This window comes from Leopardus geoffroyi, chromosome C3, assembly GCF_018350155.1.
Source record: "Leopardus geoffroyi isolate Oge1 chromosome C3, O.geoffroyi_Oge1_pat1.0, whole genome shotgun sequence".
Lineage (NCBI taxonomy): Eukaryota > Metazoa > Chordata > Mammalia > Carnivora > Felidae > Leopardus > Leopardus geoffroyi.
The window spans coordinates 70,502,190-70,523,074 of record NC_059338.1 but is presented as its reverse complement, the minus strand read 5'-3'; the positions used below and the strand labels follow the sequence as shown (position 1 = coordinate 70,523,074).

The following is a 20,885-nucleotide window of genomic DNA, read 5'->3' as shown; positions in this document are numbered from 1 at the left end:
CTCCGGTCATGTCATGATCTTGCAGTCCGTGAGTTCAAGCCCTGCACAGGGCCCTGTGCTGACAGCTCGGAGCCTGCAGCCTGCTTCGGATTCTGTGTCTCCCTCTCTCTCTGCCCCTCCCCTGCTGCTCACGCTCTCTCTCTCCTACAAAAATAAACATTCAGAAAATTTTTTTAAAAAATCACAGTGACATTAGTGGTAAAACCATTTTATATTGAAACTGTTTAGAAGTGGGAACAGATGAGGCAGAACATTTTAAAGCCCTTGATAATACTGCCAAAGCACAGCCTCCTCAACCTTCACGGGCCAGTCCCTGGTGATGCACAAAGAAATTACAGGTGTAACCAACAGGTGCTGAGCAGTCTAGGTACAACTTCAACTCACAAGTGTGAAGTTCCCCCGCTTCACAGGTGATAACGCATAGAGGTTAGAGAGTTGCCCAATGTCAAACAGCTGGTGGGGGTGCTGTCCACCTTCCCTCCCCACCTGGATGGGGCTTCCCTGTGGCAGTGTCCCTGGTCTACTGACTGGGCAAGTGACTGGGAGGGGCAAGGAGGTTCAGCCGGGGGGGCTTCAAGAGGCTCTCCCTGCTGGCTCACGTGCCTTGAGTGGCTACTGGCCCCAGAAGGAGGACACACGTTTAGGGCTGAAAGCCATGGAGATTCAGGGTCTTCTGCTGTGCAGGATTCTTGGAATTTGGTAGGTGCAACCAGGAATGGAGCCCTAGGATCTGAGCCAGGCTTTTATGCCCCAGCAGGAAGCTCCACGCTGTAGTGCCACCAAAGGGCCACGTGGCTGGACCCCCATGGTCCTCAATAATACACCTGAGCAGAGAGGAGGAGCACTTCCCAGGCCACCCCACTGTCGGCATCTATGAGAAACACGCACAGCGCCTTCCCAAGAGGCCCTCGCAGGGAGGACAGAGCTCTCACTTGGAGCCCACATCAAGCCTCTCAGCAGTCTTGCAGGTAGAGGACACTTCCACTCACAGATAGGCCGATGGAGGCTGAGAGTCACAGGAGTCAGATAGTGGGCAAGTGCCCAGACCTGCATGCCCTTGCTCTGCCTGTGGGTTGCAGAGACCACCCCCTACCCCATCCTTGTGCATCGGACCGACCGGGATTGCTTGGCAGTTTGGTGCATTGGTATGTCCACTCTGAGAGTCAGCAGACTCTGGGAGGGCCCTCAGCCCCTTGCAGGCACAGCACCTGGTCACATGCAATCTGCTCCTGCTGGGCTCCAGACACGTGGGGGTGTAATGTTCTGCCCACTCACCAGCCGTTTAACAGAAGAGACAGTCTGTGCTTTTGGTCTTTCAGTCAGTAACAGTGGGGTCAGAGCATTGTTCTCCATCCATGGCGGGCTGGACAAGGCAGCCCTAACCACGCTGTCCCTCCCACAGCACCTGCAAGGTGGCCTTCCCTCCGTTTCCCACTGCTGCTCCGCAGAGCTGCTGCAGCAGGGGACGGCTGCAAGGGAAGATTTCAGCTTTCCAGGTCACAAGGGTTGTCGGCTCTGCCAATGTTGCTTGCAAGCAGCCAGACGCTATGTAAATGAACGGGCACAATTACTTTCTTACTGGCACTGAAATTTTAATTTCATAGGTCACAAAATCATCTTGTTTTCAAGCATGTAAAAACCATTGTTAGTCTCTGGGGACATGCAAAACTAGGTGGCAGGTGGCTCTGCCATACCGCCCTCAACCCAGCCAGGCTGGGTGGGTGGATCCTGTGTGCCCAAAGGACTCCCCTAGGCTACAGAGCAACTGTCTACCCTCATCTGTAGTCAGTCCTTACCACTCACAGGCCTTGAGGTCCACCTTTGTCTCCAGCCTGCACAAGGTCTTGTACAGAGAATGGACACTTGTACTTGGAAAAATTTCCCTTTTCCATTTTCTTGATCTTATTTAGATCTCTGTGAAAAGAGTTTTCAAAAATAATCTCTACACTCAACATGCATGGGGCTTGAATCACGACCCCGACATCAAGAGCTGCATGCTCCACTGACTGAGCCAGCCAGGTGTCCCTCTGTGGAAACTCTTGATGCTCGTGCATTTCCTCTTCTGACAGTGTCTAACATCCCAACCTCAAAGCTCCCCAAATGCAGCATTCATTCGTGCGACAAAAATTTCCTAGGTTCTGAGTGCACGCCACGCACACTGTGTAAACTCACCTGGGCTCTGCACCCCCCACACCTTTGTGAAGCTTCCAGGAAGCTTGGTGGTTCCAATCCAATGTCATGAATCAAAGCTTAGCCTGATTGAGTAAAAAGTAGTTTCAAGTCAAAATTATGGGCCTATTGCTTCAAAAAAAAAAAAAAAAAAATCCAAGCTATTTTAATATCTACTCTGAAATAGAGTTCTGGGTATTCTTAAAAACGTTCACTGTTACATCTACTGAAGCCCATGTTGGAAAATACCTTTTAAAGTAGAACAGAATGCCCAAAACCTTGCACTATCCCACAGGTGGCCCTCCTCCACCCCCTCTGCCAAAGGGCCACCAGGTCACAGGACACGCACAGATGCTCTTCATGGGCTCCAGGCATTTTAGGTGCTGAGGCAGCTTGATTTCACAAAGTCTTGCGGGGCAGGCCAGTGTCCCATGTCTCACGTGGACGCAGCTAAGGGCTCCTCACCCTACACTTGTGCAGGGGAGGCTCTAGACTGGAATATAAACTCTAGAGTGGTTTCTATCGAATTCCTGGTTGTATTGGGACATTTATATGAACAAACCGCACTAAGAGTTGAGAGGAAAAGTAATTCCTCAAAGGTTGGAGGGCATGAAGATTTTACCCAAGTTAACAAGGCAAGACCAGCAAGTGTGAACTTGGCCCTTGAATACAAGAGTGGGCAGAGCCAGCCTGCACACAAAAGGGCCAGCTCTGTTCCAATAAACTTTATTTGGTCACACTGAAATGTGATTTCAACATACTTTTCAAACGTCATAAAATAGTCATTTTTCCCATTTAAAAATGTAAAAACCCTTCTTAGCTTTTAGGCCTTTTAAGAGGTAAACTGAGGTACATTACATTTTTGAAGAGTTTATATTTGAACAAACACTGCCTGGAGCCAGGCAGGACCACCCTGAAAAATCAGGAGTGCCGTGCTGGCAGGAGAAAAGGGAGAGGTGTTTATAGACGCAGGAGCAAAACTGGGAAACTGTTTGACTGGTTATGGCTTAAGCAGGGGCCTTATTTGGGAAAATCTAGTTGACTGTGATTAGGTGTTCTTAAATCTCATTTTCTCAGATAGGAGTGCATTTACAGGAACGGACTCTGGCTTAGCTTTTGATCTGCTTATGTAGTTCCCAAGGCATGAGAGTCACCCAGTCTAACGGCCTCGTACATATTTTCACAGGCTGCATAAACAGACAGCAAACTGCATTTTGCCCATACGCTATAATCTGTCAGCTCCTCATCTAGAACCATAGCAATCCAAAGAGAGAATCCAGGTGAAGAAGATTTAGGTTGAATCCTCTGGCCCTTTTCGGCTGGCCTGTGGTTGCTGTTAGAAGACAGAAAGCACCATGCTCAGGCTGGAATCTGGAGGAGTTCATGTAACTTTCCACCATTACCCAGAAGTGGCAGAGACAGGTTTCCTTTCTGGGAATGGCACATTCAGTGACCAAACTGCCTTCCTAAGGCACGTGGGCCCACGAAAAGGCCCTGGTCCTCTGGCAACGACCCTTTTGGACACACTTCTGGGTGCAGCAGGTACAGGAGGAGAGGCGGTTACAGACACTGAAATGGGCACAATGATTTCATGGCGTCCTGACACCTGGGCTGGGAACACCACTCCCAAAGGGGCGGGTACAGGCCAGGGGGACAATCTCACTCCTAGGACTAGCACTGTGGCCTAAGAACATATCACGCGTTGTGCCTGGCTAAGCAGCAGTGGGTGGCAACCGGGCTGACCTGCTGTGGGACCGAGATCCCTGTCCATGTATTAGAAACACAAACACACAGACTTGACTATCCTGAACTCTGCTGTTCCTAATGCCAGAAAGTTGGGGAATTCCCAATGCAAACACAGGGATCAGCCAGCCTGATTTTCACCTAATACAAATCCAGAACCTGCTGTTGGGCCATACCACACATGGCCATTGAGGCTGTGTCTCAAGGACCTACCCACAGGCTTAACCATACCAGGTGATGGTGACCCAAATCAAGTGTTGCAATAAATCCTGAAGTGACTGACCTGTGTCCCTCTGGGTTACCTTTCTGTATGTGGGAGAAATGGGCCTCTCCATTGGGACAAGGGGAGGGGTCCCTGGCCCAAATTTCACCCCTCCAATAACTGTCAATGACACCAAAGATCGGCAGGTCTCGAGTGAGTGGTCGTGGGTAGTAGCCAGTCTAAGACTTCTGGTCCCCTGGAACTTTTTCACAGTTGGCAGGGCCAGGACCCTGAGGGCAGGGCCACCATCAACACTGTTAGCCTCATTCTGCGGGTCAGCAGTCTGTCTCCACCTCCACCAGCATCCGGGAAAAGGCAATGGGCTCACATGCAGCTTGCAGACCCTCCTGGGTCTGGCAGTTTGTGTGGCAGGAGCGGTTCTGGGGAGTCTGGTAAGCAGCCTGGCCTCCAGGTAGCTCCGCTGGGCTCACACGAGCGGTTTCTGCAGTGCTGAGGCCAGGTCTGCCCTGGGTTCCGCTAGAGATGCTGGCTCGGGGTCTCAGTGTGGGAGCAGGGAGCTCTCCCACATTCAATTCTTATGGTCACCCTGTAACGATGCTCAGATAAGCAGACAGACTCTGGATTTCATGGAGAACAGTGACATCCAGAGTCACAGAGCAGGTCCCTGGGTGCAGGTGCTACTCCTGGAGTGCCTGCACTGATCCAAGCTCCTGTCTGAAGAGGCTGGTGCCAGGCCCTCTGGCTGTAGCCCCAGGTTGCTTTGATGGGGATGGAGTTGGAGGAAAAGGAGTCAGGTGAAGAAGGCAGCTTCCTCTGGGCTTCCACTGGCACAAGCTAACACATCCTTACTGCTGAAGCCAGTCTGAGGAACTGACTAAGGAACTGCTAACGGAAGACGCTTTGGGCAACTTCTCAGCTACTTGTCTGGCAGGGCTCATGGGCCTTTTCCCATGACACTTCCTCATCCGCGGGATGTGGCGTCTTTCTTCTGTGAACTCGAAAGTCTACACATGTGCGCCCTGGCTTGAGAGACACAGGCTTTGCTGCGCGGGATGAGGTCACACGTTGCAGCAAAGATATATCCACTTTGTACGAATTTGGACATTTTCTTTCTTAAGGGAGCAATTCGGAATCTATCCCCACATTCTAAATTCTTGTCAGTATAAATGATCCCATATAAGATACGTTAAGGTTAAGGCTGCAGGTTTATTCACATTTATACACATTTATAAAGACAAGTGGTCTATCCCATGTGAATTTTCTGATGCTGAGTAAGCCGTGAGCTCCGATTAAAAGCTTTGCCACATTCATTACATTTGTAAGGCTTCTCTCCAGTGTGAATTCTCTGATGAATGATTAGATGTGAGCGCCACCTGAATATTTTCTCACATTCGTTACATTTATGCAGTTTCTTTACAGTGCTGACTTTTCTACGGCTCACATGGGTAGAAGCTTCCAGGGTATTCCCATATTCATGATACCACTGGGCACGAGTGTGGATCCTCTGGTGCTCAATAAGATAGGAACTCCGGCTGAAGGCTTTCCCACACTCACTACATCCATACGGCTTCACTCCTGCATGAATTATCTGGTGTTGGAAAAGGGTTGAGTTTTGACTGAAGGCCTTCCCACATTCAGTACACTTATAGGGTCTCTCCCCAGTGTGGACCCTTTGATGTATTGTGAGCTGTGTGCTCATACTGAAAGCCTTTCCACATTCGACACACTCGTAGGGCTTCTCTCCCTTATGGATTCTCTGATGGTAAATGAGACTTGAACTCTGGCTGAAGGCTTTTCCACAGTCACTACACTCGTAGGGTTTCTCTCCAGTGTGAATTCTCTGGTGCTGAATTAGGTGTGAGCCCTGGACAAAGCCTTTCCCACACTCATCACACTTGAATGGTTTTTCTCCAGTGTGAGTTCTCTGGTGGCGAATAAGCCGTGAGCTACAACCAAAGGCTTTTGCACACTTGTTGCATTTATAAGGTTTCTCTCCAGTGTGGGTCAGCTGATGCTGACTAAGGCGAGACACCCACCTGAAGGCCTTCCCACACTCATCACACTTAAACGGTTTCTCTGTAGTGTGAATTCTCTGATGGGCAACGTGGCTGGGACTACCTGGGCTTCTTGGAAGTTGAGGCTTCTCCCCGGCATGCATCCGCTGGTGTTGAGCCAGGGTTGAGCTCTGGCTAAAGGCCTTCCCACACTCCTGGCACTGGTAGGGCCTCTCTCCAGTGTGGGTCCTCTGGTGTCTGACCAGCTGAGACTGTTGGCTGAAGGCCTTCCCACACTCCCGACAGCCATAGGGCCTCTCTCCCGTGTGGACCCTCTGGTGGTGGATGAGGCTGGAGCTCTGACCAAAGGCCTTTCCACACTCCTCACACCTGTAAGGCTTCTCTCCAGTATGAATTCTTTGATGCTGAATAAGTTTTGAGCTCAGACGAAAAGCTTTTCCACACTCAATGCATTTGAACGGCTTCTCTCCAGTGTGGATTCTCTGATGCTGATTAAGCTGCGAGCACAACCTGAAGACTTTGCCACATTCCTCACATTCATACGGCTTCTCTCCATGGCAGTTACTTCGAGGTTTCCCCTGCAAGCAATCAGGTAATTTTTTTTTACACTCTGGACATCTGTTAGGTTTCTTCGGTGTATTAATTTCCTGATGCAGAGCAATGTCTGAAGTCGATCTGAAACTCCTGCCACACATATCACATCTTCGGGATGTCCCTTCTGCAGCACCTCCCTTACTTTTGTCAGGGTGACAACCCAGTACGCCAATGCCCTCCAGCTCGCCACGTCCCTGGGCACCCTCCTTGTCGAAGGTCTTCCTGGGAGCCACAGTGCCAGTGTTCAAGCAGTTTTTCTGGAGGAGGGAGCTTGGCTTACTCTCTGACCAGACCTCAGAATCAGAGGTGTCTCTAAAGCCAGAACTCTGAGGAAAACCTTGTGGGGAGCTTCTGACCATGGCCACACAGGGTTCCGATTTTAGAGCATCCACGTCCTCACAGGCCTGCTCACTTGCCATCCCAACTGCAGAATCTGAAATAAACAGGAAATAAAATGGTTCTTATCCCCTGTGCTCAGAGAAAGGACAAAGACCAGGGGCAGTGGCGGAGGCTGCATCAGCAAGGATACACCCACATGGAGAAACACTACCAGAAGTCGGGCCTTGGACAGTTCTCAAGATTTAGCTTCGTTGACCCTTTTACTTCATGCGTTCAACTACCGTGTGTTCCTGTTGGGGAGGGGGACACGTCAGCAGAGGCTCGTCCCGTGGGGAACCGGTATGAGTGAAAACCCATAAGGAAGTTCTGGGCTGGAGAGCCTGGCAAGTGTGGCAAGAGGCAGGTTGGGCTTGAGGTGCCAGAGGCTCCTGGATCCAGAGGTGTGGTGAAGGGAGTTAACAGACAGGTTCCGAGGAAGATGAGGCTGGACAGCTGCTGTGGGGCACACCCTGGGTGAGCCTGAAGGGGGGTAGTACTGAGCAGGACCCCAGACCCGAATTTGGCTTCCTCCAGCTGCTGCTAAGCCACCTTCTCTGATACACACCTGATCATGTACGTCAGCCCCACAGCTTCCAGGAGGCCACAGCCGGTGGCCTATACTGCCTTCTCGTTCCCTTGGGGTTCTGGTCAGTCCACTCACCCGACTGGCCCCCACGAGGCCTTCCTGACATCTGCCTTCCTTCTGGACTCTCCAAATAAGTGTCAGCCCCTCTCCTACTCGGCAGTTCCAGAGAGTACCCTTGCTAAACTCACATACCTCCTTGGTGTCTGTGATCACACCCAGGGTCATAACTAACATCACAACCAACTTCATAACCAGTGTGATAACCACTGTTATAACCAGTCCATTTCTACCCCACAGAAATATCCTCCAGGGGCCCAGTTCCAGGGTTCCTGGTGGCTCTTAATGTCAGTCTCCTCTCCAGCTCGGTGATCTGAAGTTCTCAGTCAGTCCTAGGGTGAGGAAGAGGCCATCACATACTAAACATCTTCTGGGCATAAGGAACACTTAGTTCCTGGCCGTTCCTCAATTAGTCTTTGTGACAATCCAATGAGGTCAGTAGTGAGTCAGAGAAGGAGCTTGTGGTTCCCCAGTCACACAGCTAATTACAGAATCAGGAATGAACCCAATTCTGTTCCCCCAACAAATGCCCCTTCAACCTCTCTGTGCCCTTATGACACAGGGCATCTCCTACCTGGCCTCTGGGGCACAATCACACAACCTTTCGACAGGGCAGGAGTGGCCATATGGTGCTGGCTCACTCAGTCCTCTGCCCAGGCCTCCCTCCACTCTGGAGATGAGAAAGTGGACACGCACTGCTCTCCTCTCCCTCCTGCTGGAAAACAAAGGCCCCCATGGACGCCAAGGAAGAGCACAGTGGAAACGTCCATAGTTGTGAGCCTAGAACCTCCCGCTGCACAGGAAGGAGAAAGATAATCCACGTGGTTCAGCAGCCACAAACCCACCCAACTCCTCTCTGGAGTCTGCCTCCATCTGGCTTTCTGCAACCAAGTCTATGAGAAGCCTCCTTACGCACCAGGCTTCCCCTCAGGCTCAGCTAGCCACATGGTCCCTCTCCTCTTTGGGCCCACGTCACACTTGTACCCAGCACGGCCCATTTTTACGTGACCCTACTTACTAGTGACACCTTCTCTGACAAAGACCCTCTCTTGACCAGCTCAGCCAGGTTCCTCTGAGCCTTTCTCGACCAGGCCTCATCCTTGGCCCATAAGGACAAAAGACTAATGTCACTACTTACAGCTAAAGGTTTCCTCCCTAGGATGACCCTAGCCCTCCTTAAGGTGTGTGCCTGAGAAAACTCAAGGCTGTCAGAACGATGTTTATTCCAGCCACACCTGAGGGACAGGTTGTCTCCCAACTTCTGTGGGAGGGCAAGACCCAAATGCCACAAGCAGAGGTCAGCAAGCCCAGGTAGGTGTCAGAGGGTCCACTCCCTTCCGCTCTTGTAATCCATCACTTCCTGGCTCTAGCTGAACCCCACTCACCCCCTGCCTGCTCTGATCATGTCTGAACAAATGGAAGCCGAGTTCACTCACACTGGACTTTCTCCATTGCAATTTATTACTCTGGATTAAGAAAAATCTATCCTCACCGTTTTAACTAGTGCCTTGCTGTGTGTATCTATGCATGACACTGCCCACGGGGCCCCTCGGGGACTAATTGAAGCCTAGAGTTCTCATCCTTCCCTAGAACTCGAAAGCCCTTCTCTGTAAGCTCTGAACAACCTGTGAGAGGATACAAGCACATGTTAAAAAACAGAGCCTCCTTCTGGAAGTGGTTTTCCCTCAGACAACAGATGTTGTCCCTGCAGGCTGACAGGCACTAAGGTCTCTTGTGCTGGGGACAAAGGCAGCTGTGGTGGTGGGTTAGGGGTGTGGCTCTGCAACCTGCTGCCGCTCTGGGCCATTCTTCAGTTACCTGCTGCACTAGCCAGGCACAGATAACATCTCTGGGTACTTACATTTTTCTGACACGCTCCACATGTTTTCATCTGTGAGGCCGTACTCTTGTCCTATGTCTCAGGCTTGTGACAAGTCTACATTTATTGTGGGGAGGTTTTCTTTGCTGCTGCCTCATCACCATAAAGACCATTTGCTGCGTACAAACCCACGGAACTACCCAATTCTGCCAGCTCCAGCTGGCTTTTCCGCCATGGTACCCTCTTTGAAATCTCTCCTCCACCTTGGAAATACTTAGTAGGAGCTGGGTTTGAACTGGGCTAGCCTACAGCTTTACCTCCTTCCCAGGAAGGATCAAAAAGGGGTCTAAGCAGGAAGGCAGGGCCAAGGAGGCTGGGGGCTGGGGTCAATGTTCCCAACACTCCTGCCCATACACTCATACCTCAGGACACGAACCTGCTGATGCCTCGATTTTGGCCGTGTGGCTTCCAGAATTGTGAGACAATTAACCTCTATGGTTTTAAGCCTCAAGTTTGTGGTGCTTTGGTACAGCAGCCCTAGGACCCAACACAGCCCTGAAGCCTGATGTGAGAGGCTGGGGTCACCCAGGAGCCCAAGCAGTTCTGGAGGAGCTGCTGGCAGGTGGGAGGCAACTGTCCCAGGGATGACTGATGTTTGCCTGAGAGGCTGCTCAGAGCCAAGCTTAGTGCTTCCCTTGGATCATTACCTTTGCACTTTGCTTAACAAGAACATCAGTAAAATTGGAAATTGAACCTATGCCTGAAAAGCAAACTCTGTTTTTGCTACAACATGTAAGAGTCTCATGTCCCTGCTTTTCTGTAGTTCAGTCTCTCCCAATACAACCCCACGACCAGGCGATAGTTCTGTCAATGGGCCCACCTGTGGCCCCGTGGTGCCCCCAGGCAGCCCGGCATGCCCTCTTGGCTGGTCCCTGGGGTCTGCCTTCAGCTTCCCACCCTCAACCCTTCCTGGGCATGGGTTCCCCGAACATCTCCTCACTCCTTTACCTGGAAACCTCTTTGCCACAGGCCTAAGCCTCACCTGTAAGGGAGGTCCTTGCCACCTCTCTCCCCTCGACTCCCTTCAGGTCAAGGACCCATGGCTCCTGCCCCTGCTCCAACCGGGAGATCAGCTCAGGCTTGAAGACCAGGAATCCTGCTGTGGGGATGGCAGAGAAGGGGACCATGTCAGCATGGCTGAGGGTACATCCCAGGGCCCAATGCTCTTGGTTTCCAGGAATTAAGAGGCAGGCGCTGTTGGAGCACAAGCAGAGCTTCCAAAGGGAACATCAGGGGGGAGAGGGTCTGGACACAGTGGCCCTCTCTGTCCAGCTCCTCAAGTTGGACAATGAGAGATACCTGGACTCCCAGCCCATCCCCATCCACACCAGGGCCAGGATCCTCAGGGGATCTATCACCAAAGAATCTGCAAGGAACAGGCCAGGTCTAGCTTTAGGAGAAAGCAGCCAGGCACTGCCAGCACCTCCCTCAGCAGAGATGGCCTGTCCCTCAGTTCAGAGGGCAGGAACATTCCAGGAGATAGGAGTGGCCAAGAAGCAAGACAGAAACAACAAAAGTAAGCCAACAAATGAATGGATTTTAATTCGGAGGGTGCTAAGCCCTGTGGTCAGGGTTTCCCTCCCCCAGGTTCCCGGCTGTGGGGGTGGGGAAGGGCAAGCAGAGAGACCCTGCAGGATAAAGGCCTCAGGTGCACACAGGACTCCATGCTCAGCAGGAAACGTGCTCTCTCGAAGAACATGTGGAATGTACAAAGAAAACAACTCTAGGCCAACTGTGAAGGGAGTCATGTCCACAGGATAATACTGTGCCCCAACCCAAAATATAATTGGATGTGAAGGTTATGACAACACGGAGCTCAAAGCTATTAGGTACTTGGGGCGCCTGGATGGCTCAGTCGGTTAAGCATCTCCCTTCGGCTCAGGTCATCATCTCGCAGTTCATGGGTTCGAGCCCCACATCGGGCTCTGAGCTGACAGCTCGGAGCCTGGACTCTGCTTCGGATTTTGTGTTTCTTTCTCTCTCTCTCTCTGCCCCTCCCCCCCCCCCCCCCCCCCCACCACACACACACTCTCAAAAATAAACATCAAAAAACTAAAAACAAACAACCACTTGAAAACTAAATAATGAATTACTAAGTAGCAGCTCTATTTACTACAAAACTCATGGGATGAAGCTGAAGCAGTATTTGCAAATAAAATTTTACATTTTTAAATACATTTATTATAAAAATGAGCATAGTAAAACGCAAATGAGATAAACGTTAAACTCAAGAAGTTGGGAACAAAACAGCACAGCAAACTCAAATAAATAAAAAGGAAGAAAATAATAAAGGTGGGGTGGGATTCAATGAAATAGAGAACAAAGGCAACAACACTATCCCCCACCCCCAGAGAAAGATAAGCCAAACCAAAACCTGGTTCTCTGAAAAAATGAATACGACAGCTCTTGTGGCAAAATTGATTGAGGTCTACACAGTGAAAAAATAAAATAATAAGGAAAACAACTACACACACAATGCAGACTAAAAATAAAAGAGTATTATGAACAAACAGATGCTAAAAAAACTTGAAAATCTAAATGAACACATCACTTTACAGGAAAACTAAAAATGACAAAATCAGCACAAAAGGAAACTTGCAAACTTGACAGATATTATTCACTAGAAAACAAAACCAGGGGCGCCTGGGTGGCTGAGTCAGTTGGGCATCTGACTACGGCTCAGGTCATGATCTCACGGTCCATGAGTTTGAGCCCCGCGTCGGGCTCTGTGCTGACAGCTCAGAGCTTCGAGCCTTCTTCACATTCTGTGTCTCCCTCTTTCTCTGCCCCTTCCCTGTCTCTCAAAAATCAATAAACATTAAAAAAAGAAACAAACAAAAACAAAACTAAAAGCAAAAAACACTAGCGCAAGACCTTTTCCCAAGGGCCCAAGGCCCAGACAGTTTTACCGGTGAGTTTTACCAAACACTGTAATTCCACCTACATAAATTCTTCCAGAAATTAAAGACAGCAAAATGTACCCAGTTCATCTTATGAAACTCATATGCCAAGGATCATTTGCCAAAAAAATAGAAAAACAATTCACAAAAAGAAAACATATAGGGGCACCTGGATGGCTCAGTTAAGCAAATGACTTCAGCTCAGGTCATCATCTAACAGTTCATGAGTTCAAGCCCTGCGTCGGGCTCTGTGTTGACAGCTCAGAGCCTGGAGCCTGCTTCGGATTCTGTGTCTTCCTCTCTCTCTGCCTCTCCCCCGCTCACACTCTCTTTCTCTCTTCCTCAAAAAAAAATTTTTTTTAAACCTTTTTAAAGTTAAAACACAAAAACAGGGGCGCCTGGGTGGCGCAGTTGGTTAGGTGTCCGACTTCAGCCAGGTCACGATCTCGCGGTCCGTGAGTTCGAGCCCCGCGTCAGGCTCTGGGCTGATGGCTCAGAGCCTGGAGCCTGTTTCTGATTCTGTGTCTCCCTCTCTCTCTGCCCCTCCCCTGTTCAGGCTCTGTCTCTCTCTGTCCCAAAAATAAATAAACGTTGAAAAAAAATTTTTTTGAAAAAAAACACAAAAACAAACAAACAAACAAAAAACAACAACAAAAAAAAAACAGGGGTGCCTGGGTGGCTGAGTCAGTTAAACATCCAACCTCAGGTCAGATCATGATCTCACAGTCTGTGGGTTCAAGCCCTACATTGGGCTCTGTGCTGACAGCCTGAAGCCTGCTTCAGATTCTGTGTCTCTTTCTCTCTCTCTTTCCCTCACCCACTCATGCTCTGTCTCTCTGTCTCTCTCTCTCTCAAAAAATAAACATTAAAAAAAAACAAAACAACAAAAAACAATAAAAAGAAACATATTAAAAGCCAATTTTGCTCATGAACAGGGAAGCAAAAATCTGAAACATAATACTGCCTAGCTGAATCCAAAATAGTACTGAAATTTATATGTAAAATATAATTTAAGTAGAGTTTACTCCAGAAATACAAAACACGTTAATAAGATTTACTAGACTAATAAGGTGAAAAAATCATACAAACGCTTCAATTGATGCAGAAAAAGAATTTGTTTACGATTATGATTAGCCAACTTCTGATGTTAATTAAATGTATTCCTTTTTTTAAAAAAAAAAAGGGGGGGGTCTTTTTATTTAGTTATTTTTTAATTTATTTTTTAAGTAATCTCCACACCCAAGGTGGGCTGGAACTCACAATCCCAAGATGAAGGAGATGCACGCTCCACAGACCAAGCCAGGTGCCCCTAGAAATCTTCCTTTTAGATTTTTTTCTATGTTTATTTATTTTTGAGAGAGAACACAAGCGGGGGAGGGGCAGAGAGAGAGACCAAGAATCCAAAGCACAAAGTTTGACATGGGGCTCAAACCCACGAACCGTTGAGATCATGACCTGAGCTGAAGTTGCACGTTCAACCGACTGAGCCCCCCCAGGTGCCCTGAAGTATTCCCTTTAACACGAGGAACAAAGGGCGCCTGGGTGGTTCATCGGGTTGAGAGACCAACTCTTGATTTTGGCTCAGGTCATGATCCCAGGGCTGTGGGCTCGAGCCCCAAGTAGGGCTCCTTGTTGAGTATGGAGCCTGCCTAAGGTTCTCTCCCTCTCTCTCTCTCTCACTCTACCCCTCTTCCCGACTTGCACATGTTCGCTTTCTCTCAAATAAAAAAAATTAAATAAGGAACAAAACAGGCATATCCACATAAGTCCTGTCTGACACACCACTGTGGCTCTGGGCACAGCTAAAGGCCAGGACACTGGGGGCACCAAGGGGGAAACCACCACTGGTTCAGCTGCAGGTGATGCCTCCTAGAATACAGCACCAGAGCAGCAGGAAGTTCAACAAAGTTACCAAATACAAGCATTTTAGAGCAGCTATACTCAGTTAAAAATATAGCAACATAAAAAAAGATACATTCACAAAGCAACCAAAAATAAAGCATCTAGAAGGGACCAGACCACTCTGGAGAAAATCTAATAAATTTCTAGAATTCTTCTTTTTTTTTTTTTTTTTTTAAACGTTTATTTATTTTTGAGACAGAGAGACAGAGCATGAACAGGGGAGGGGCAGAGAGAGAGGGAGACACAGAATCTGAAATGGGCTCCAGGCTCTGAGCTGTCAGCACAGAGCCCAACGCGGGGCTCGAACTCACGGACCGTGAGATCATGACCTGAGCCGAAGTCGGACGTTTAACCGACCGAGCCACCCAGGCGCCCCTAAATTTCTAGAATTCTAATAAATTACAGAGAATAAACGGAGACACATTCCATGGTCTTGGGTGGGAACAGTTAATGAGGAAGAGATCAGTTCTTCTCTTGTTAGTTCTAGAAATTCAAAGCACTCCCAATAAAAATTCCAGTTCCAAGTATTGAATAACTCACTATAAACTTATACGAAAGAATTACCTTATTACCCACGAGTAGATAAGCAAAGTTTTATGAAAGAATAAAAAGGGGAAGTTGTCCTACCAGGTATTAAGACACACTACGAGGCCAGCTCAGAAACACAGTCACACACATGAAAAAAGGTGGCTCCACAAATCAACGGAAGACAATGGGCTGCTTAGGCGGTGATACCAGGAAATGTCTCAGTGTATAAACAAAAATAAAGCAAGACTCCTACCTAACTCCAGACACAAATGTGGTGCCAAGATCTAAACAAGAAAGATAAAGTTCACAGGCGAAAGTACAAACTGTCTCTATGACCTTGGAGAGGAAAGAACTTTTAAATAAAATTTCAAAGATACAACCCATAAGGCAAAAACTAATGGATTTGATTCATTAAAATCTGACCTCACAAAGTTAACAAACACAGGGACACCCGATTCAGTTAAGTACTTGACTTTGGCTCAGGTCATGATCTCATGGTTCGTGAGTTTCAGCCCCATGTGGGGCTCTGTTCTGACAGCTCAGAGCCTGGAGCCTGCTTCGGATTCTGTCTCCCTCTCTCTTTGCCCCTCCCCTGCTTGCATTCTCTCGCTTTCTCAAAAATAAGCATTAAAAAAAATTTTTTTAAAAAAAGTTAACAAACACAAGAGAATGGGAAAAGTTATTTACAATGCACAAAACTCACCACAACACCTCCCAGGGTCAGCTCTTGACCCACAAAGACCCACGGCCCCCATAATCACAGCCCTGACAAGGGCCTGGCTAGGTGGGTGCTGACCAATGATGCAGGGGGAGGGGTCCCAAGATGCAGCCTCACCTAGTCCAGCCACACTGCTGTGGTTCTCCAGCATTACTTCCTTGTAGAGGGCCCTCTGGCCAGGGTCCAGACACTGCCACTCCTCCCTCGAGAAGTGCACGGCCACATCACCGAACGTCACAGCCTCCTGAAAAAACATACACCAGCACCCCAGGGAAACCTGGGTGCCAGCCCCATCCTGGCTCCACCTCATGGTGTGTCTCAGCCACATGTACCACAGGGCTGAGCAAGACAGTCACCAAGCCCCTTTGGCTCTAAAATCAAGGGGAGTGGCAGTATGAAGGAGGGGGAAGGAGCCAGACCTACAAACCTCCCCCCACAAGAGCCTCAGATGGGCCCAATCTGGGCAGAGGATGGGCTTGCCTGAGCTTGGGAATGGCCACAAGGGGCCAATGGAGGGTCTAGGCCAAGGCCCAGTGGGCAGGGTGGGTTCTCAGAAGAAAAGGTAGGGGCCCTCACAGAGCAAGTGAGGGAACGGAGGCAGTCAGACTCCTACCATGAGGCTCGGTGGGTGGGCATCCATGTGTCCTGGATGAGACCTGTTGGCAGTTATGAAAGGATCAGAGGTCAGGGTACTGGAGGACCCCTAGCCCTGACTTCCTGGCTAATTGAGAGGGTACTGTGTTCTCCAATCCTTTACCTTTAACCCCAGATGTTCATTAGCAAGGACATAAGGTGGAACCAACATAGCCACAGCACTTAAGTATCTTCCCCCACTCCCCACCAAAGCTTCATCTTTCAGAGTGTGTGGTGTGTGGGAATCACTCCAGACACAGAAGGGGTGGTTGCCACACGTGGTAAGTGCTCGACTAAGAGATGGGGATGTAGCAGCGCACAACGCTTGAGAACTTTCCCATTAGGAAGCACAGTCTAAAGGGTTAACGATACAAACACAACATCACAACCATGACCATGCCCCAGTGCAAGAAAACTCTGAAAGCATTTAAACTAGGAAACTCTGGTTTAATGATGAGTCACTTCCCAGGGGAGCTAACTAGGCCAAGAGGATGGAGGTAGGGAGGGCGCTAAAGGCAGCAGGGAAGGCATGTGCAAAGGGACTGAAGCAAAATAGAATGAGCAGAATGAGTCCATGGAGCTGTTCACAAGCAGCAAGGGGAAGTGGTGGTGTGACTGGAGGATGACGCCAGAACAGTGGATTACCGTAGGAAAAGGAACGGATTCAGAATCCCCGCCCCCACCCCCCCACCCCCCCCCCCCCCGCCCCGGCAATCTACATAAACTTGGCCCCAATCCCAGGCATTCCCCTAGGCAGGCTGAATGAGAAGTGGGCTTCCTATGGGAGCTTCTGGCTCAGAAAGTGGCTTGTGGGCGGAAGCTCCAGGCCGTGGGCATAGTGAAGCTGACCCAGGCAGTAGTGAGCACTGTCGGGTGGGCCCCCACCTGCGACGGGCCAAGAGTGAATCTGGAAGCGCTGGATCCCAGCTTCCCAGTAGAAACGGACAGGCCCTGAGAAGGGAAACACCCCACCCTACCCTAGGCACAGCCCTTTTTTTTACCACTGTCCCACGGGCAGTAAATGAGGGGAAAAGGCGACTTGAGAAGCTGTAGTTATGCAGAAAGGAGAATCAGGGATCCCCTCTCGAGCAGGCCTACACCTGGTGGGAGGCCGCGGGTGGATCCCGCGCCGGGCCTGCAGGACTCGCCCAAATGCCTCCTGCCTCCGCGGGCCAAGGCGGCCGCAGTTCGACCACCTCCCACGCCAGGCGCCCATGGCCTCCCCAAGCCGCTCGCGACATCCGCGCTTCCCAGCGGGGAGGCAGGGGATCGCCGGGCCCGCAGTGCCGGAGGCGGGAGGACGCGGGGGTCGGCCGGTTGCCACTCCGTCCGAGGGCGATGAGCACGTAACGTGCCCCAACCCGAGTCCGCGCCGGACGCGCCCACTCACCCTCCCCGTGGGCCGCCCGAGCCTCGAAACGCGGGACAAAACCGGAAACGGGCCTCGGGCTCACGCTTCCTCTTCTTCTCACAGACTTCCGGGCGTTCTGGGCGGCTCGGAGGCTCGGCCGTCTCGATGGTTCCCAGCCGCCCCGCCCCGGCGCTGGGGAAGGGGCGGGGCTGGGGTCAAGGGAGGGGCGGGGCTGGGGTCAAGGGAGGGGCGGGGCTGGGGTCAAGGGAGGGGTGGGCCCGCGGAAGGTGGCGGACGTGCAGGCCAAAGGGCGGAGGGGGTCCTGGCGAAGCGGGTGGAGAGCCTGAGGTGGCCCGGGCCCGGCCCCGCCTACCTCTTATCACCTCGGGGACGCTGGACCCCGCACCGGATCTGTGCCCGGGCTTTTCTACAGAAGGCAGCTCCCGCTGGGCACGGTCCAGGCACCGGGCAACGGAGACGCCCCGACCACGGGCGAAGTGGGCACGGGGGAGCGGCTAGCTTGGGAGGAGGGCAGAGGAGCCGAGTGGAGACAGCAGGTATTGTCTGGGTGGTTGGGGCACGTGGTCCAGGCCGCGGACACCGCTCAAGCTGGGCGGGAGGCGCAGGGCACCTAAAGCGGAAGAATGCGCCCCGGAGGCGGGAAGGGCGGGGCAGAGAATGCGCAGAACTTTTTCGGTAGAAGAGACCTAGCACTCGACTCGTCGACGACCCAAATATCGGGGTCCCTGAGAGTCGCGGTGAAATCTGGCGCAAACCCTACGGGAGTAGATGGACTGAATCAGCCCCCCGCCCCGACGCCGAGGGGAGGTACTAGGGAAAAGCAGGCCTTGCGGGGTTCTCCGGCGAGATCAGCTCCTTTCCCGAGCCTCTCGGTCCTAGCGCTCACAGCCTGCAACACCGCCGCTCCTAACTCAACTCTACCAGTCCCACATCCTCTCTGGTTACGCACAGGGAGCATCTGTGCAAATGATGAATAAGCGAGTGAATAGAGAATTGGGAAGGACAGGGAACATACCTACTTCCCAGCCGCCCTCCAGGTCCTAATCCCCAACCAAAGCGCTTCCAGAAAGAAACCCGGGTGCGCTGAGCACACTTCTGGTCCCACCTACTGGGAGCCTTCCAACTGGAGTCTTCACACAGCAGCATCAAAAGCTGGGGGAGTTCTGGCCCCAGGCTAGCCTGTTCTAGGTAGATGGGTAGGGTCATTCCCAAGATGACTCAAAGAGCAAGAAGGGGAGGCAAAGACCCTTAGGATAGAGCTGTTTCAGCCAGCACGAGAGCCTGGTCCAGAGCACCCACCCACCCCACACCTGGGCGGTGTTGGGGGTGCAGATACCAGGGTGCTAAGGCCCTGCGGGTGCTGCCGGGGGGGGGGGGGGGAGGGGACAGCAGTGATGGGGATTTCTTCTATCCATTGCAGGCCATTCCAGGACCTCCATGCCCCAGTCCCACAATCCTCACTGAACCTTGGGCCCAATGAGCAAACAAACCAACTGTTCATAGCCAGAGGCCTAAACACTATGAATGGTCAGTGTGTCCCTTCTCTGAGCCAGCCCAGATTGCTTTCCAGCTATTTCCAGCCTGGGAATAGGATTCCACATCATAAATGTAACTAGGGAAAAAAAAGTCTACCTTAATCACTTACAAGAAGATGTGTTTCTAAGGACTTTTTCTGTATCCTAGTAGGTAGCCCAGAGCAATAATACTTTCAACAAACTGGAACAGAGCTTCTCCACAGGCCATCCTTGGGCACTCAGGAGTCTCATGATATACTACAATATACCTAGGGCTTGTTTTAGTCTGGTATGGTAAGACATGCAGACTTGGAAATGATTGTCATGAAGGAAGATAATTATACTCAGTTTCTCTAGAAGGCAGGGTACAACATGAAGGGCCACACTGGGAAGCACCAGCATAGGTCAGGAGGCAGGAGAGAGGGAGGGTACAGTGCGGCCCAGAACCTTTATTGGGGTTTCTGCAGGAAGGAATGGGCAATGCAGGGCAGGTACACTAAGTAAAATTAGGGTCAGATAGTTTGAATAATTTCAGCAAGCTCCAGGGTAGAAATGTGATTTCTAATTGATAAGTGGCTCTGGGATGAATTAGGGCAGGAGGAGCTTTGCCTTGGTGTGGGAGTTTGATAAAGGAGATAGTTGGGAGTGTGGGCTCTGGATTTGTTGGCTTGTATCAAAGCTTTGCTCTAAAGGGTTGTTTGCTATTTCTAGGAATGTCTTTTGGATCTAGGCCTGCTTGGTTCCAAAGCTGGTGGGAGGAACCAATAGACCCAAGGGCCTTGCACAGAAGCAGAATTTCCCTAATCCCCCGGCCCGAGAAGGTCAGGAGCTGGGAATCCTGAGAACAAAAAGGGAGTTGGAAGTAGGGCCAAGAGGGCCTGAGGAGGTTGGTGACAAGGGCCTGTGTCCAGCACAGAGAGACCTTGTCCCCACCCCTCCTGGGCTGTCTATTGGCACCAGGCTCTTCCTGAGGCCCCATCTCCTCCCTCTCCTGTGTGACTCCTTTTCTCCTACTCAGGCCCAGGTCCCTCAAAGGCAGAGCCTGTGATGTTTCCATCATGCATCTCTTCTGTGCTCAACAAGGATCACATGCTCAATAGAAACCTGTTTGAAAGACTGAGTAACCTGAGTCAGCAAACTTATTTTTCTTTAAAGGAACATAAAAACTGAAAAATGGGATTTCCAAAAATTATGTGGATTTCCTGCACTCAGAACGGGAGTTCAAGTTTAATTAGAATGGAACTGAAATATGGCTGAAGTGGTACTCAGAGATACGCCTTTTACAAAATTCACTCTACCAGATGTCACTGATACTTTTGAATTCTTTTTCAGAGGAGAGCTGCTTCCTGTTAGTGTCCATTTGAATACTGCTGTTTAAAAAAAGTCAGGGCTCACACCCATTGGGATTGCTACTATCAAAACAACAAAAAACGACAAGTGTTGACGAGCATTTGGAGAAAGGGAACCCTCGTGCACTGCTGGTCAGGGTGTAGAATGATGCAGCCACTGTCGAAAACAGTAAAAAAAAATTAAATACAATTACTTTATGACCTAGCAATTCCACTTCTGGGTGAATACACAAAGGAATTGAAAGCAGGGTCTGGAAGAGATGTTTGTACACCCATGTTCACAGCAATATTAGTTACAGTCGCCAAAAGGTGGAAGCAATGCAAG

The 20,885-nt window shown here is 50.5% G+C and overlaps 1 protein-coding gene across 14 annotated transcripts; it reads right to left on the bottom strand.

The window, feature by feature from the left end:
- Positions 1-2,879: 2,879 nt before the first annotated feature.
- ZNF7 (zinc finger protein 7) lies at positions 2,880-18,152 on the bottom strand. 14 transcript variants are annotated; one of them, XR_006706777.1, is made up of 6 exons: positions 17,424-17,690; positions 16,306-16,348; positions 15,810-15,969; positions 10,627-10,743; positions 4,196-7,177; positions 2,880-3,502 (listed from the first exon to the last, which is right to left on the bottom strand). XR_006706777.1 is itself a non-coding variant. In XM_045455516.1 (6 exons), exons 3-6 carry the CDS (start codon positions 16,330-16,332, stop codon positions 5,379-5,381), a joined length of 2,103 nt encoding a protein of 700 aa, XP_045311472.1. In that variant the 5' UTR covers positions 16,333-16,348; positions 17,716-17,868; positions 18,050-18,149; the 3' UTR covers positions 2,880-5,378. The 14 variants fall into 14 exon arrangements, 13 of the variants coding, with proteins under 13 accessions (XP_045311472.1, XP_045311475.1, XP_045311476.1 ...); XM_045455516.1 differs by lacking the exon at positions 17,424-17,690 and adding exons at positions 17,716-17,868; positions 18,050-18,149 and having other exon boundaries at positions 2,880-7,177; XM_045455519.1 differs by lacking the exon at positions 17,424-17,690 and adding exons at positions 17,716-17,868; positions 18,050-18,149 and having other exon boundaries at positions 2,880-7,177; positions 10,627-10,740.
- Positions 18,153-20,885: the final 2,733 nt, after the last annotated feature.

Excerpts from the sequence above, each read along its gene's own strand:
- ZNF7 (XM_045455509.1), bottom strand. The coding sequence starts at position 17,566 with ATGTCGCGAGCGGCTTGGGGAGGCCATGGGCGCCTGGCGTGGGAGGTG. Across the intron at positions 15,970-16,305 it reads CCCACCCACCGAGCCTCATG|GTTTCCCTGGGGTGCTGGTG; the intron begins GTAGGAGTCTGA and ends GCTGGCACCCAG. Across the intron at positions 7,178-10,626 it reads GGCAAGGACCTCCCTTACAG|ATTCTGCAGTTGGGATGGCA; the intron begins GTGAGGCTTAGG and ends TGTTTATTTCAG.